Raw genomic sequence first — 17,977 nt, 5'->3', positions numbered from 1 at the left:
AAATAAAAAAATAAAAAATAAAAATGTTCAATGTGGTCTTCATGGTAAATATATTTCATTAATACAATCCTTATTTTTTATATGGTAGTTGATAATTTACACGGTAGTTGATAAGTTACACGAGGTAGCAAACAGATCATTCCTAACAACCCAAGATACAATTTTACTGAATTTATCATATTTGTGTTAAGTAACAATTCTTTATTAATATATATGCTTATAGAAAAGAGGATGTGAAAACAGCAATAAGGTATGACCTCTACTGGTAACTTTTATGTACTGTCAACAAGAGGTCTGATATTTGTATTGAGCTCCTACTGTAAAGACACACCATTTCAATTCAACTGCCATCGGTAGCCTCTACTGTGAAATTAACTTGTTGAAGGCTCTCAGGGCAGTAGTGATGTTGAACACGCAACATGAACATCTCTTGGAAACTTCAATTCTGCTTAAGCAGTGTCTGATCAAGTCTTGACTTAACTCTGCTGTCAATGTGTTCTCATACATTTGAAGACCCAATGAGAGGAGTTGCTATAGTGGACAGAGATCTGAACACAAGGAGGCCCTAGCTGGTAATGTGGGAAGTTTTGAGAAACTTGGGTTGTGACGTTAGCAAAAGTCCTTCCATGATGAAGCTTTTCCGGCATTACCTGTCCAGTACCCCTTGACCCCCCTGATCTCACCTCTAACCACTCTCCTCTGGTCACTACACTCGGCTACACTGGCCTCCCTGCAGCTCTTCAAACAGACCAAGCACATCAGTGGTTCAGGGCCTTTGCACCTGCTATTCTTTTGCCTGCAACAGCCTTCTCCCACATATCCACCTGGCTTCCTCTACTTTTTTGAAGTCTCAACTCAGATGTCATTGAGGCCTTCCCTGACACATCTTTAAATCAGAACAACCAAACAGGACACTCCTTATCCCCTTTACTCTGATTTTTCTCCAGAGCACTTATTACTGCTTGACATAAGTACATAGTGTTTATTTGCTACACTTTGTGTCTTCATACTACAATGTAAATTCCAAGGCAGAGATTTTTTATCTCCTCAACTTTCTACTTCTTTTCTTTTTTATTGAAGTATAATTGACATACATTATATTAGTTTCAGGTATACAATATAATGATTCGATATTTGTATGTTACAAAATGATCACCACAATGTCTAGTTAACATCTGTCACTACACAGTTACAGAATTTTATTCTTCTTCTCACAAAAACTTATAAGCTTTACTCTCTTAGCAACTTTCAAATATGCAATACAGTATTAACTATAGTTGCCATGCTGCACATTACATCCCCGAAAACAAAAAGAGCTTTTGATTGTATCGTTCAGTGTATTTTCCCCAGCAACTGCTAGGTAAATATTTGTTGAGCAAGCAAATTAATTAATGTGAGAGAAAAAAATTGTCCTTTAGGATCTGTCAAAGGAATTGTCACGATTTATTATAACAATAATAACAATCAGAGAAAATATACATAAATATGACATAAGACATTCCATTATTTTTATCTTTTGATTTTTTTTAATCTAGGGAGTGAAGACTTTATAACTCAGCAGAAGGTCCAAAAGCAGGGGAGGGGGAAGGCTTAGAAAATTCTAAAACATTAAATCCAGGATGTATGATTATCAATTATCTTAATGAAGAAGAAAAACAGACAAACTGTTAAAGAAATCAATGTGGCTAAGGAGGGAGCCTGCTGATGCCCTCAGAAGTGTACATACCCCAACAGATGGGAGGAAGAGCACAGACAAGGACGGAAATAGAGCAGCAGCAGGAGCCTCTGAAGCGTCCCCAATCAACAAACCACCCAGACCAAGAAGAGGCTTAAGACCAACCGAAAGTATACTTTATAGTGGCATTCAAAGCATAACGCACAAGGAAGTATTAAGTACAATAATTATCATATGGTTAAAGGACAAAACAGGAGAACAATTCAGCTTCCCTACCAAGAAAGCAAATATTTCAACAGGAAGTACAATACAAACACAATCCCACTGCCTCTTCATGTCGATTAGAAAGAAGTCCAGAATTCTCATTTCTTTTTATTGATTGCTCATCTTTGAGAGAGTGAACATTTGACACAGGCAGGTCAAGATTTTATATGCTTACTTGTGGTTGGGAGGAAACTAAAACTCTCAATTAAGAACATAAGTAAAAGAGAGTTGAACATGTAATGAGTTTATTATTGTAATTTAAAATTATAAATTTTAAAACTTTAAAAAAGGATTAAGTAAATGTTATAAAACGTCTCAGTTTTTAAGAGCTTAAGGGCATCATAAGACCAAAAAGTTTGAGAACTACTGTCCTTAAGTAAAGACTACTTTATGCCCACCCTAACAAACAATAAAACAAGCCTCAACAGTATCATGCTGACCCAACAGTACCTTAACTGCCTGCCCAAACAAACCTCAACACTCTTTACAATTTAGGTCAGGAACGTTAGCAACTTTAGGACAAGGAATGTTATCAGAGATAGAGATTTCATGACAATAAAAGAAGCACTTCTTTAAAAAGACTTAACAATCCTAAGCATATTTGCAGATATTTGCATATAATCACAGAGCTTCAAATACATGAAGAAAATCTGACATAATTAAAGAGAAATCGACAAAACCGTAATTATAGTTGGAGATTTCAACAATCATCTCGCTGAGAAGACAAAAAAAAAAATCAGTAAACATACAGAAGACTTGAAACAGTCAACCAATTTGACCTGTCATTTATAGAATAATATTCCCCCAAATACAGAATATACAAGCTTTTCAAATGTAAAAGGATTACTTACCAAGACAGATCATAATGCTGGGCCATAAAACATTTAAAAGGATTGAAATTAGACTCAGTGAGTTCTCTAACCATAACAAAATTAGAAATCAACAACCAAAAGTTAACTGGAAAATCTCCAATATTTGGAAATTAACACATTTCTAGAAAAGTCATAGATCAAAACTAAATTATAAGGGAAATCTGAGAATATTTTGAACTAAATGTTAATGAAAACACACAGATCAAAATTTGTAAAATGCAGCTAAAACAGTGCTTAGAGAGAAGAAAAGTCTAAAATCAATAATCTGAACCACCTTTAAGAAGCTAGAAAAAAGGAAAATTAAACTCAAAGTAAATAGGAGGAGAGAAATAAAAGTAACTGCAGAAATCAATGAAAATGACCAAACAATAGAGAAAATCAGTGAAACCAAAAGTTGTTCCTTTAAATGGAACCCCCCAGCTAAACTGATCAACAAAAGGGAAGATAAAAATTACCAACATGAAGAACAAAAGAGGACAATATGACTATAGTTCTTGCAGACATTAAAAAGGTATCGAGGGAATACTGTGTATAAATTTATGCCAATAAATTCAACATTTAGACAAAATGGACAAATCCCTTGAAAGACACAAATTAACAAAAGTGAAACAAGAAGAAAATATGAATATTAAAGAAATTAAATTCATATTTCAAAACTTTCCCACAAAGAGAACTCCACAGCCACATGGCTTGCATCACACATTTAAGGGTAAGATGGTACCAATCTCCTACAGAAATTGGGTTAGTCAAAAATGGAAGACTGTTACAGGAAGTAGCACATTCCTAGTACTAGAAATATGCAGTAGAAAGCATTCCTCCACTGGGAGGGAAGCTTAACTTCACTTCCAAACCCGGACTGTAGATCCTTTTCACCAGACACACCACAAGTATAATGGCCTCAAGTCTCATCATCATCCTTCTTTTTCCAAACTGGAGCTGGGAATGTGTCAGCTCTGGGTCAGATTAACATCATGTCCATCCTCCCAGACTTATTTTAGACCCACCCATTAGAGTCATCCCATGAGCCAGAGGCACTTTCTGAACATTCAATGCCTGCAGGTCAATTACATTCCAGGTATAAAATTCATATTTTATTCCTATTGTATAACTGGAGCTTCATAATTCTCTTCAATCATTTTATAGCCCATAAGATTGGGTTACTGCTACATTTGTCATAAGGTAACCCTCAAAGCAAGATTTTAAAAATAATACCTACTTGACTTAGGAAATGATCCCAAAGACAGACTACTAAAGTACAAGTCTACCCATTACATCCTCTTTGTAATGAACTCCATAAGATATTTGTATTATTTTACAAAATTGGGAGTTTTAGCAAAAACACTGTAAGAAATTGTTTTCCCAGTCTTAATGAAATAAAATAAAGCCTATTCTAACTGGTCTAGTGTGGTGTTTCTCATTAGGCCACAGAATTGTTTTTGAAAACAGCGGAAAAGAGGCTGAACCTCTGAAACCAATAACTACTCTCTGTGATACTATAATGGTGGATACATGTCATTATACATTAGTCCAAACCCATAGAATGTACACCACCAAGAGTGAACCCTAATGTAAACTAGGGACTCTGGGTCATTATGATGTGCTAATGTAGGTTCATCAATTGTAACAAAGGTATCACTTGGTAGGAGATATTGATAATGAGGGAATGGCATGTGTGGGGATAGGAAGTATTTAGGAAATCTCTGTACCTTCTGCTCAATTTTCTGTGAATCTAAAACTGCTCAAAAAATGACATCTATTGAAAACAAACAAAAACAAACGAAAAACAGATAACAATAGAGTTACTCTGACTGAAGTATATAGAGTCTAGCTTACTTATTGTCTACCTCCCCCAACATATTGACATGGGCCCCCGATGATACTTCCTCACAATCTCTAGAGTTCTCTGGAACCATTTATAAACAATCTGTCTGGCTAATTAACAAAAGCCCTCTGTGGAGTTAATTCTACCGTCATGTAAATCAGCCCCAGAGGAAAATTTAACTCACCAATCGGGCTACAGACACCCTGAACGTCGGACATGCCATATGGAATCGGGGAATGGCGACATTAAAGATCTTGTCTTTAAAGTAAAGAAAATGGAAGGTATAATATCCTTCCATATATCCTGATGTTGTAGAAAATGTGGTACAACTTGTGTATTCATATACCCGACCTGGGCTGATGATTGGAAATTCACCTGCAGAGAAAACAGTGATAATAATCATAGTATAAAATTCAGTTCCTCACTATAGCAAATAAGATATGTCCTCTACGGGATTATGTAAACTATGTTAAAGTAAATGCACAATTAGAAAAAAATCTAAAAGGAAATATAACAAAACGTTAAAAGGTATGGTATTATAAGTGAGTATTTTATTCCTCTTGACTTTTCTTTTGTATTCCCCTAATTCTCTATAGTGTGTGTGGGGGATGGGGAAGAATATCTAGTAAAATAAAACAAAACAAAATAGGAATATTTTCTTTTTCAAAATGCTTTGAGGCATGGAAGACACCATCCTTAAGACATGAGTAATAAAAAGTGTCACAGTTGGACACTAGTTCAAACAGAGATAAGGGTAATCTAAATGTTTAAAAGTAGCAGGAGACTAAAACATAAAACTCTGACAATGCATCCTCAGCATTTAGGCCAGATGAGATGGCAGTCACAAGGGAGAGGTCTTACACCAATGGACCAAAGAGAAACAGAATTACAGCTTTCGTAAAATTCCTTAGCATTAGATCCTCAAATATATCCAGGAAAAGTTCCTTAAATAAACATGTAGAACATGAGTCTATTCGTGGCAATGAATTAGAACAACTTTAAACTGAAATCTGCATATACTTAGGATCGGCAACAGAAGTACATAGCTTAAATAATATGTTATTTTCCTGAAGCATACATACAAAAACTAAAGAATCTGAGGGTTGAGAAACTTAAGATAATCATAATCTCTTAAAAAGCTGAATGTCAATGGTAATCAGAGCTAAAGATGACTGAAATCCACAAATAAAAATCTGTGCTATTAATTTTAACATTTCCCCCCAAATTTCAAAAAGGTGACCAATATGAAATTTATTTTCTATTTTTGCCCTCTGCTTGTAACCCTACAGAATATGATAATAAATCTAGCTAAAAAAAAATAAAGAACTTAAGAAGGAAAAGCAAGGAACCCAGGTGATCCACAAAGTGGAAAATCAATCCCTAAATAATTGATTTTGCTATAATTTTAGACAAGTTCATGTTTAAGGTACCAAACTGACAGGATAATGACCTTTACACATTATATTTATGACACAAAGTATTGTAGTTAGAAGGCCAGAATCTATGATATCTTTCACGTTTGTAAACACAGCTACTGAAGATGCAGTCTTATCTACTAACTACATCATCCATTTTCCAAGCTGTGTGTCACATAAATGCTCTCCAAAATGTCACAGAGGTAACTGATGGATAAACCCAAAACTTGGGTTACATACCGACTACTCCAGGTCCTTGAACTTCTTCTACATCACCTTTAGCATTTGTTATTCTCCAATAGCGACTGTCCAACTGACAAGCCTTCTCTGGAAGCGCGTCCTTTGACATTTCAATCCTGGAGAAAGAATGGAATCTGTTTCTTTTGCTCAAGAGCTACAATGTTTGGTCTAAGACTATGAAAAGAATTTCCAAAGGAAATTAAGAAACCCAACCCAAAGTCTGTGTTACCCATCTATTTCTGTAAGTTCCCAAAGATTTTGGCCTGATTACTTGACTCCCCTACAGAAATGCTTTCATTCAACTGACACGCTTGCCTTTCAGTGAGAATCAACAGTGGAAAAGGCAACGTACAAATTCATAAACACAAGGGTGACAACAATCTTTTGCTATTCAAGTAAAGATGAGTGTGGGAAATGCTTTCTAGAATATAGTGCCGTGAAAAACTTCTGTTCTAAAACACTGATAAGTCTTTTTTCACAACAAGGCTATGCAACTCTTTTCTCTTTCTTCCATTAACTTCTAGAAAGTACAAAGCAAAATGTCACTAGTCAGTTACTGGGATTAGACTCTGACTCTGTGTCCCAATACTATTATTTCCTCTCTTTCTCTAAGAAACTTGTTGTCTCCTATTTTCATTTTAAGTACCCTATAAGCACATGTAGGTGTTATTATTTAAAGCATGTCTCAATCCTAGGCAGGATCTGAATTAAACAATTAAAACAACAAATACCTGTACATGTGTAACTGGATATATCAAAGGCTACACGTAATACCAAAATCCTAGGATGCTTCCTGGTAAGTATACATTACTAAAATACTTCCAGTATGTATATATGCACGTATATGTATTTTTAAAATATGTATAACATATAAAATATATAAAAAATATCTAAAAACAAAATATCCTGACTCCCTTAGAGCAATGAGTTATCTTTATGTCACAGCACAGAGTACTTCTAATTAAAGTGAATTCAGTATTTGCTTTTTATTTAACCACATGCAATGATTAACACCATGTCTGATATACAGGCAGTACTCAATAAACATTTATTAGACTTTTACCTGAATATAGAAAGACCAGGTGAAACTTAACATGCACGGTTTTATCTTGGGCAATTTGATAGCTTCTAGAATGCATTACAACTCTAACATAGAGCTTTCATGATGATTACAACTTAGTGGTCTACCTCGCAAAGTACCTGGCACAATACTTTAAACACAGTATATTTGCGAGAAATAACTTAGAGGTTAATATAAACTCGAGGTACTTTACAAACACTGTATCACAGAAAATTTTTCGTTATCCACCTTCTTCCAGACTTCAGCAAGAAGCTGCCATGTATCATGTCTGATGGGGCAATAACAACACATCCATAGGCTACATCCCACTGTTAACTGAAAGGCGACCCCATTTACAATTCTCACCTGATTCGGTATGTGAAGAAATAGTGGGGTGGATGGACAGAGCTAAGTTCTGGGAGAAACGATGTGGAAACAGAAACTGTAATATCCCCCGTTGTTGCTACACACTCTGGATCATGAACATATCTAGGTAATTTAAAAAATTAAACATTTTTTAATCAACTAACTTCAATTTTGTAAGATAAAAGATTTAAAGATACAATGCAAAATAGGTTATACTTTACTTTATGATCAGAAATTTAAATCATATTTGGGACCTTAAAGGTATAGTCCTATTAAGCTTAGGAAAAAACTAGAAATTACAATTAGAAAACCTTGAAGACTCTGGATCAGTAAGGACAGCAGTCAAGGTTCAATAATCAGTGGTTCAAATAACGATTCAGTAATTAACCTGGAAACTAACAAGAGCTTATCTCAGTTTTCAGAGCTAAGGAAACTTCTGGGACATCTTAAAACCCAGCTATACCCTATCAACAGTGGCTCCGACAATAAAATGTGTTAGTATGTTATTCCTAATGTATAACTGATCTACCATTTCTGCCAACCAGGCTACTGTGAACCAAAATATTACCTCTAATACTATCTATAATACCTGATGTTCTATTTAGAGATAATAAGTAATATCTGCCAGGAGTTAACAGCTACTGACTTGCTATTCATAATAAATCTATTAATCAGCAAACATCTGTTTTTTACCAAAAAGAAACTATACATAAAAAGAAACTAAGATACTATAAAGCCATAACTTCTAAATCAAAATCAGTTTTCTCTCTTGATTCTCTAAGGTAAGAAAAATACTGGCTGTTCAAGTGTTTGGATGTGGCTTTAAAGTGAGAATAAAATAGTGAGATTTAATTAAGAAAATGAGTGGTTCTGTTATTAACCTTCTTGGAAACTTCATGTCTATGATCTGTAACTGATGGTTTTTTCTAATTTATAATCATCTGAATCCAAAAAGTCCCAAGTGAAATACCTGAAAATTTGGTCTCTGATGATGGGGAAGCCACCTGACACAACATTGTTGACATAAGAAGTAAACCAGTCAGTAAAAGTAGCACCTATAAACCAGGAAGGGGGGAAAAAAAGAAAAGGACAAATAGTTTTTGTACAGTCTATACAGGAAACAAGGAAACCATAATTTAGGAGATACAGCCACGTCTGGCAGAAGCCAGGCTCAGTCTGGACATCTAAGAGCGAGTGGCACTGCAGACAGAGTTCTGGGCATCAGGCCAATTCCAAAGTAGTCTAGGTCCACCACTGCAGGTTCAAATGCATAGTGGTTCCCATATGCTCAGTGACCAGCTCCAAGGCCAGTCCAGACCAGACACCCATGATCTAGTGACTGGATCAATAATGCGTATTTACATGAATTATGTTTGCCCCGTCTAGGTGATACAACACAACTTTCGCAGACCCACATATCTACTGTTAATATATCTCAGTGCCTACACATATTAGTCCCTTAATCAATGTTATTCAATGAATTTCTTTGTAATCTTCTATTAACCCAGTTCCTGCACTCTGCCACACTGAATGTCAGATGCTAAATTTATAGTATTTACTTATCATTCTATTTAGGGAATGATAGTAGACAGGATTTGAGCTTGGGTCTGAGGGTATATGCTTTAAAATTTTAAAGGCATCAGCTGAGGGAAGGTAAACTACAGTAGTTGGTTCTTTTCTCAATGCCTATTAATGGCCCATTCTGACTCTTTATTTATTAAATGTTATTGTATTCAAATGATCACTGATCATCTATCCACTCTGAGCAAGATAGTAAGGAGCCACATGAATAATGTCATTAAAATTCACAGAAGGTCCAATTTTATGTTTTTAGAACTAGTTAATTTCCCTGTAGAGTTTAAAAAATCACTTTGTATATTTCATGGAATAAAATCTTATATAAGAAAAAAATAAATTTCTTATGGTTTATATAGAAAAGAATTTGGCATGGTGTATTTTAGTGTACCTTAATTTATTACAATACATACCAAAGTGTCTCCTTTAAAATGAGGACAGAATTTTCTATGCAATCTTCACTACTAAACTTATCTGACAATAGATTCCAGTTCTCTTAAATATCTATTAACAATGCACTGAACACCAGGAGATTCCACCTTGTGTCTTACCAAAAATCCAAGCAAGTCAAACCTAGCTGAATCAAGATGTAACTTACATGTTCTAAGGAAGTTTACCTTTTGAAGTGAGCCCATGTCTTGGAGTCTCTTGACAGTATTGGGGTTTTATCAAGGTAGCTTAAAGGAAGGTGCTTTCTTATCCTTCCTCCCAGCACTAACCTCCCACCTCATCCCTTCTCAGTGCATCTCAAATCTTTTGCTTTGCTCTCTCATGCTAGGAGCAATCCCAGCTACCAGAATAGTATTATTAGACCTTACTACTCTGCTGTAGTGGTGGGGTCTTCCCCACCATGTCAGACCAGCACTAAACTAGGAGTAAGAAACTCATAGAGCCTAGTGGGCTGCCTACCACAGAGCTCAGGCAGCCTTCAGTGTATGAACCACTAGCCCAAGAGCCAGGACGATCCTCTCTGAAAGCGTGCACCACGCAAAGGTGCCAAAGGGCAATGAGCAGGGCATAACCCCCAACGCATGCTCAATTTAGAGACCAGGGACCACATGGATCAGGGCGAGCTGAAAGCTAGGGGCTACATTTAAAAACTTCTTACAACCTCCTATGCAAGGGCGAGAGCTTCTTGATATGGTGAAGTATACTACAAATCTGGAATGTGCCATAGTATGGAACAAATGGAGGCTTATACTCTGCTCAAGGTTCCACTTAGGAGATATAATTAAAATGCAAGGCCCCTTCACTGTTTATTAGTATATTTATGGGGATCTTTAATATGTGCCAGAAAAGCCTTTAAAAACCAGAATGGAGAGTCAGGAAGCTTCTCTTAGGTGAGCAAAATCTAAGCAAAACAAGACTGGATGAATAGCAAAGGGGTGAGTTGCACTTGCATACATACTGAATTGTTCTCAAAATCCTACGAGAAATACCCTTTTAAGGCCAAGAAAAACGAGTTGTGCCAAGGAGTTTATGAAGCCCAGTTTACACTGGTTTCTGAAGACTGCTGCTTTGAGGTCTCTAGTGTGACTTACCCGTATTTTACTATAGCACTGGCACCAAGAGAAAAAGTTTAAAGTTGTTTTTATATCTATATTGCTCACTATGTATTAATATGATTGATGGAAAATGCATGTGCGTGTAAGGGAACTATATACAACCTCAGAGCAATTCTATACATTTCACTGTTCTACAGCAGAGTCCTAAGAGCACAAGATTGTATAGGGCATGGCTTTTTTCCAAATAGAAACCAAATTCACACAAAGTATAAGGGCTATTCTGATGAGAGCCTAGATGCATACTTATAAACCAGCAAGCCTTAAGAAATACAAGTATAAAATTGCCAACCGATTACGTAACTGAAAAGTTTTCACCAACTTAATTTTTTTGACCAGGAGGAAGAAGAGAAAAAGACTTTTTTTCTCCTACCTATGATAAACATGTCAATAGCAGCTGGATTCCGAGCCATTTGGTCCTAAGTGAGAAAAAGAATATTATAATTAAGAAAAATACATTTTACTTAATTTCTCATTGTTCATGGTCTGTATCCCTCCCCAGAGACAGGGCAAAAGAGGTAAAAATAACTTAAGTGCGGGGCTGGCCCAGCGTAGTGGTTAAGTTCGTGCATTCTGCTTTGGCGGCCTGGGGTTCCTGGGTTCGGATCCTGGGCGCGGACCTACTCATTGCTCATCAAGCCATGCTGAGGCGGCATCCCACACAGAAGAGCTACAACTCTACAATTATGATACACAACTATGTACTGGGGCTTTGGGGAGAAAAAAGAAAGAGAGGAAGATTGGCAACAGATGTTAGCACAGGGCCAATCTCCCTCAAAAAAAAAAAAAAAAACTTAAGTGCTCTAACCAATACTTGGACATTCCTCACACTTTTCAGTTCCTGTTCTTAAGACTTCTATATTTAGGCTCTCCTGCAAAGTCCTTAGAAGAATGCCAGGTACTTCTCAATGACAATTAAAACTTATATAATGCTATTACTATTACAATGAACTAAAAAATTATCCTTCAAGAAAACAATTAAGAAGTTAGTGAAAAGATATATGTCCTATTATCCTAGAAGAAAGGACTTTGGATTCAGAGTCAAGAGACCCGAACAATCCTAGGTTAGTGACTTCTCTTCGTAAACGGAGGAACCAAGCCAACATCCTACAACCTTACAGAGTTATCAAGTCAAAAATGAGATAAAAGATGTGAAAATGCTTAGAAAAACACTAAAAGCTATGAAAGCTCTTTAAACGGAGTCTTATGGAGTCTTATGTCCCAGATAACTCTGAAAAGTATTTGCTATTTTAAATTCCTCTTTTAAGTCAACAGTCCACATCCAGGCAAAAAGGAAAGCAGAAGCTCTATGACAAGGGATTACTGAGAACTGAAAAAATAAGTATGAAACCAAACAGCATGACATTTCCTGTGATCACATTAAAATCATAACAAAAGCCTCCTAAAAAGGATCTACATTTTTCGACAACTCAAATACTCACTGAAAAAAGAGTTTAAAAAGTTTCTACCGCACTCAGAACTCGAATCAAATGTTCCAAAGCTAAATGTTTTAAGATAGAAATGTATATTATAATTAATTACTTCAACTAAAAGTTTGTTAGTTTTCCTTAAACTTAAAATGCCTTAATGCAAGTCACAGCTTTCCCTCTGTAGGTACAATAGTTTGCACTGCCTGTCCACTGGTAAAATTTTCTTTGCACATTCCATGCCATCATATCAGAGTATCAGCCCTCTAGTTAGATGGGTCTATAATTAAATTGCATAATGTTCTGTCCCCACTCCACAACCCTGAGAATCCCTAACGCACACATTTACACGTTCACCACAGTACATCTTAAAGCACCATTACGCACACTCCTACTTACCGGACATTGGTAGAAGACTTCATGTTTGTTTCGGCCCTCTGCAGCTTCCACCGCTATGTACTGACTCAAACCAGTGTGTATGCAGAAAGTTAGAGGGAGACAGTACTTCAGCCCCTGCCTCTGCTGGAAGCCTCCAGCAGCCGTATCGACGTCTAACAAATCCTCAGAACGATAGTGATTAGACAGCGCCATGCTTCCCAACAACCTGAGGAGAACACAGACTCAAACACTGTATCGACTAGAGCGCCACACAGCTGCGCTTCACCTTTCTAATGAATAATAAGTTCACACTGACTTTAACAAAGACTGATTAACATGTCAATTCTAAAACAAGAATACCAAAAACACTACAATTTCTATATAATAAACTCAAACTCTTGACTGGAAAGATTCTGATTTAAATTAAAAGCCTAAATGCCTAAAATGTCTAAATGTCAGCCTTTTTATTTATTTATTTTTTTATTGATGCTTCAATAGTTTTTAACATTGTGAAATTTTGGGTTGTACATTTTTGTTTGTCCATCACCATATATATGTCTCCCTTCAACCCCTGTGCCCACCCCCTACCCCCACTGCCCCTGGTAACCACAATAGTTTTCTCTGTCCATGTGTTGGTTTATATTCCACATATGAGTGAGATTATACAGTGTTGGTCTTTCTCTTTCTGGCCTATTGCACTTAACATAATACCCTCCAGGCCCATCCATGTTGTTGCAAATGGGACGATGTTGTCTTTTTTTATGGCTGAGTAGTATTCCATTGTATATATATATACCACATTTTCTTGATCCAATCATCAGTCGAGGGACACTTAGGTTGCTTCCACTTCTTGGCTATAGTGAATAATGCTAAATGTCAGCCTTTTTAAAAGAAAAAGTTTTATTGCTTTCAAGAATCTATCTTGCCATGATTTACTGATTTGCCGGTGTTTTGCTATACATGTGTGTATGACTAATGTGATGTTTAAAGGGGTAAATTCTGATACCTTTACCTTGATACAACCTTTAGCTTACCCTGTCCTACCAGACAGTATAAATGGACATCAGCCTAAACCTTGTCCAGATTTTCATAAACTTGGAGTGTGGGGTCTAAATTCATCTCACTGCACACACACGGGAGCAACACAGGTGTCAGTCCTTGATGAGATTCCTGCCCTAAGCCTCACTGTTTGGGCTGTGGACATATAAAAACTCCTGGGGTGAAACTCATGACCTGTCTGTCATGTCAGTTCTGGGCAACTCTTTTAATAAAGTTGTCTTCTGTTTGCTCTTGAAATACGACAATTTTTCAATTTTGTCAAGTTTCAGTTTGACAGGAAAACAGACTAGAAAAAAACAGCCAATAACTTAGGCTTATCTAGTCCTAACTGCCCCACATTTGATTTCTGAATCCTACACCTTGTATCTCAGGATGATCACCTCCCAGACTTCCTGTTCTCACTCAGCCCTGACCTGAAATGCTAACAGAGCCTCATATGATTCTTCACAAAGGGACACCAGGTTCCAATAAGAACAATGCCAATTCTCCCTAAATTCTTATTTCAAAGCTCAATGTCTCAGAAATAGCTTAATTTCATAAAAGTACAAAAGGAGTAGACCCACTCAAAGCCTGTAGCTTTTAAAACTGAGTGAATTTGACAGCTACTGCATGGTCTGCTTTTACCAAAAGGTTCCACAATGAATACTTCATCTTTTAAAAGATTAAGTTTAAAATAGGCCATTCAACTGTAAGCTGAGCTTGAAAAAGACAAATCTATATTTTCTTTAGTTTAGTATATGTAGTGCTTAACAAATTATTGCGTTTTACATCTAAGGTAATAGAATCTGCATCAAGCTCTTCAAAACAATTTGCCCGGCCTGGACCACGATAAACACTTCAAGGGTCTGAAGAGTTTTAGTTAAAACATACTCACACACATCCACCCCATATCCTGCAGTCCCCATCCCAACCAGACCTCATTTCAACTACAAGGATGCGTGGATGGAAATGACGGTTTTATGAGACATATTTATTTTGGTAAAATCAAATTCAAGCAATGGATTTTGTCTAACAGACTCCTACAAGGAGGAAGAGGGAATTCCTATATTCCTTTAATTAGTTAAGAGTAACTACAAATACAGTTTATTTATTTTCATTCTAGAAAATAACTTGTATCATTAAAAATAACCCAAACAGTGACCATCTTACCCAGGAACCACCAACTTCTGCCCATTGTGGATCCGATACGAACATCGATAATCGTCAGGAAGCTTGCAACCAATCTGTGCTTCCACAGCATCTAAGTCTTCCTCTCGAGCACCTTCTGCAAATGCACAAACAAAGCAAATTATGAAGACACAATAAGATTTAAATCTAAGAATAAACACAATCTATCTGCTAACCAATGAAACAATCTTAGAGCAAGTGAATTCCATTCAAAATGTATTGCTGAAATATAGGGAAATGAACTGAAAATTCAGAGAAACATGACATGACTTTAGATTGGACTTGATATTTGAAGCACTGAGCAAGCAAATTCCTCAGTTTCCTCTCAACAGGGAAAACACTAGCACTAAGTAAAATATGGCAAGGTAGACACCCATGACATCCACAATAATTTTTTCATGTTACAATGCAAATTTTAGGGTATATCTTACTATTCTTAATCTAATATACTCACACTTCTTACTAAAAAAAACTCCCCAGAAGTTCTCAAAGCTGATGTTGTTCAAGAGTCTGAACGTAGTTTCTTAATGGGAAATACAGGACTTAGGTGTAGGTTCATGTTGTGAGGATGCCATTAACTTGAATTCAATTTTGCACATTTGTAAGCTTGCCATACATTCTAGCTTTAAAAAGCAGGAAGTAACTACAAATACCAAGAGAAGAGATCCACTTCCAGCAACGGCCCACCAGGTTGTTGGAGCAAACCTCTTGCTGCGAACAACTAGAAAAACTGAACAACAGAAAACTGGTTTCAAGGCTTTTGGAAAACCTCAAAGACAGTGAGAACTGGGGGTATCCAGAAGAACAGGGCAGCTGAGAGGTGAGCCAGGCCTTTGGAGCCACCTTGTCCTGAGGCACTTGCCAATTCTGAAAGGAAACATGAGGCTGAGAGGCCGAGAAGCTGAGCAAAGTTTTCAGCAGTACCACAAGGATGAGGGAATTTTCCAAAATTGATGAAAACTGTCAAACCATAGATTCAAGAAACACTATAGACTCCATGGAGAATAATTACAAAGAAAACCATATGTAGACACATCATTGGAAAGCTGCTGAAAACCAAGACGAAGAGAAATCTTAAAAGCAGCCAGAGAAGGGGCAAAGGCACACAATCACCTGCAAAGGAACAAGACTGACAGCTAAATTCTCAACAGAAACAACAGAAGCCAGAAGAATGGTATCTTCAAAGTGTTGAAAAACTGCTGACTAGGATTCTATATCTTGTGAATACATACTTTGAAAGTAAAGATGAAATAAATACATTTTTAGACCAAAAAAATTCAGTAGTAGTAGTCCCTCATTAAAAAAAGTACTAAAAGGAATTCTTCAGGCAGAAGAAAAGTGATCCCAGATGGAAGCATAAAGATACAAGAAGAAATGAAGAACAACCAGAAAAGATAAATCTAAGATAAAGTTGAATATATTAAATAATAATAATGTTTTCAGGGATATAAAATACGTTGAAAATTAATCACAACACTATAATAAAATTAATCACAAAAACTATTTAAAAAAGACAGGTTGGAGGTAATTAAAGTATTCTAAGGTTCTTTCATTGTCCAGGTAGAGGTAAAAATACTAATTTACAACAGACTTTAATTAAGTCAAAGATGCATGTTTTAATCCCTAGGGTAATCACTAAAAGAGAAATAAGAAAGGGGGGTATGGAGTAAAATATAATTTAGAAGAATGCAAAAAAGAAACACCTGCTCAGATGGGACAAATAAAAAACAAATAGAAACATGGTATATTTAAATTCAAATACATGAGTAATTACATTAAATACAAATAGACTAAATTTAATTAAAAGATAGACTGACAGACCAGATAAAAAACAAAACATCATCATATACAAGCATCACATCTTAAAGATGCAGATACAGAAAAGCTAGGACAGCACTACTAAAATCACCCAAAACAGACTTTAAGGCAAACAGCGTTATTAGGGGTAACGGAGAATCTTTCATAATGGCAAAAAATTCACTACACAGATACTATAATTCTAATTTTGTGCACTTAATAACACAGCTTCAAAAGATATTTTTTAAAATGACAGAACTAAAATGGAAAAAAGATAATCTACAGTCATGGGGTGTATTAGTTTTTGATTCCCCAATATTAGCAGTTTAAAACAATATTCATTTATTATTTCACAGTTTCTGTAGGTCAGAAGTCTGGGCATGACTGAATTGATCCTCTGCTCAGGTCCCACAAGGCTGAAATCATGGTGTCAACTGCGGTTCTATCTCATCTTATGCATCTCATGCTTGGGGTCCTCTTCCAAGCTCACTGGTTGTTCGCAGAATTCAGTTCCTAGCAGTAGCAGGACTGAGACCCTCAGCAACTAGAAGGCACCTGCTATTCCCTATCACTTGGCCCTCTCCACAACATGCCAGCTTGCTTATTCTAGGCCAACAGGAGAGACATCCATGCTTTAAATCTCTCTGACTTCTGGAATGGCCCGGTTCCTTTTAAGGGCCCACCTGATTAGGTCAGGCCTGCCCAGGATAATTTCCCTTTTGATTAATGATTAACTCAAATTCAACTAATTTGGGACCATAACTACACCTGAAAAGCCCCTTCAACTTTGTCATATAACATGACCTAATCCCAGGACTGAAATCAATTATATCCACAGTACCATGCATGCTCAAGGGGAGGCTATTATTATACCAGGCATGTACAGTGGGGGTGGGAATTTGGGGAGCTACCTCAGAATTCTGTGTACCATAGTGAGAAATTTTAATGTACCTCTCTCAGTAACTAATAGAACAAGTAGACAAAAAAATCAGTAAGACTGCTGAAGATTTGAACAAGATTAACAATTTTTGCCTAATTATACATATAGTACTGAATCCAACAACGGCAGAATATACATTCTTTTCATGTGTACATGAAACATTTACCAAGACAGATTATATGCTGGACCACCGGACAAATCATAAATTTTAAATGACTGAACTAACTAGAGTATATTCTCTGATCATAGCAGAATTAAAATATAGGCATACCTCATTTTACTGTGCTTCGCTTTATTGTGCATTTTACAAATGGAAAGTTTGTGGCAACCCTGTGTCAAGCAAGTCTATTGGCACCAA

General features: G+C 36.4%; 1 protein-coding gene across 1 annotated transcript in view; it reads right to left on the bottom strand.

Annotated features, from left to right (window-relative positions):
- The window catches only part of FBXO3 (F-box protein 3), a 32,240-nt gene that overhangs the window by 1,591 nt on the left and 12,672 nt on the right, over positions 1-17,977 (bottom strand). The window contains exons 4-10 of the mRNA XM_058527174.1: positions 14,865-14,979; positions 12,678-12,882; positions 11,225-11,270; positions 8,685-8,769; positions 7,715-7,837; positions 6,289-6,404; positions 4,818-5,008 (exon numbers count right to left, since the gene is read on the bottom strand). Coding sequence (XP_058383157.1) covers positions 4,818-5,008; positions 6,289-6,404; positions 7,715-7,837; positions 8,685-8,769; positions 11,225-11,270; positions 12,678-12,882; positions 14,865-14,979 — 881 coding nt within the window. The remainder of the gene's footprint in view (positions 1-4,817; positions 5,009-6,288; positions 6,405-7,714; positions 7,838-8,684; positions 8,770-11,224; positions 11,271-12,677; positions 12,883-14,864; positions 14,980-17,977) is intronic.

Source organism: Diceros bicornis, chromosome 31 (genome assembly GCF_020826845.1).
Source record: "Diceros bicornis minor isolate mBicDic1 chromosome 31, mDicBic1.mat.cur, whole genome shotgun sequence".
In the NCBI taxonomy this organism is placed as follows: Eukaryota; Metazoa; Chordata; class Mammalia; order Perissodactyla; family Rhinocerotidae; genus Diceros; species Diceros bicornis.
The sequence above is the reverse complement of the archived record's forward strand: the minus strand, read 5'-3'. Positions and strand labels throughout refer to the sequence as shown.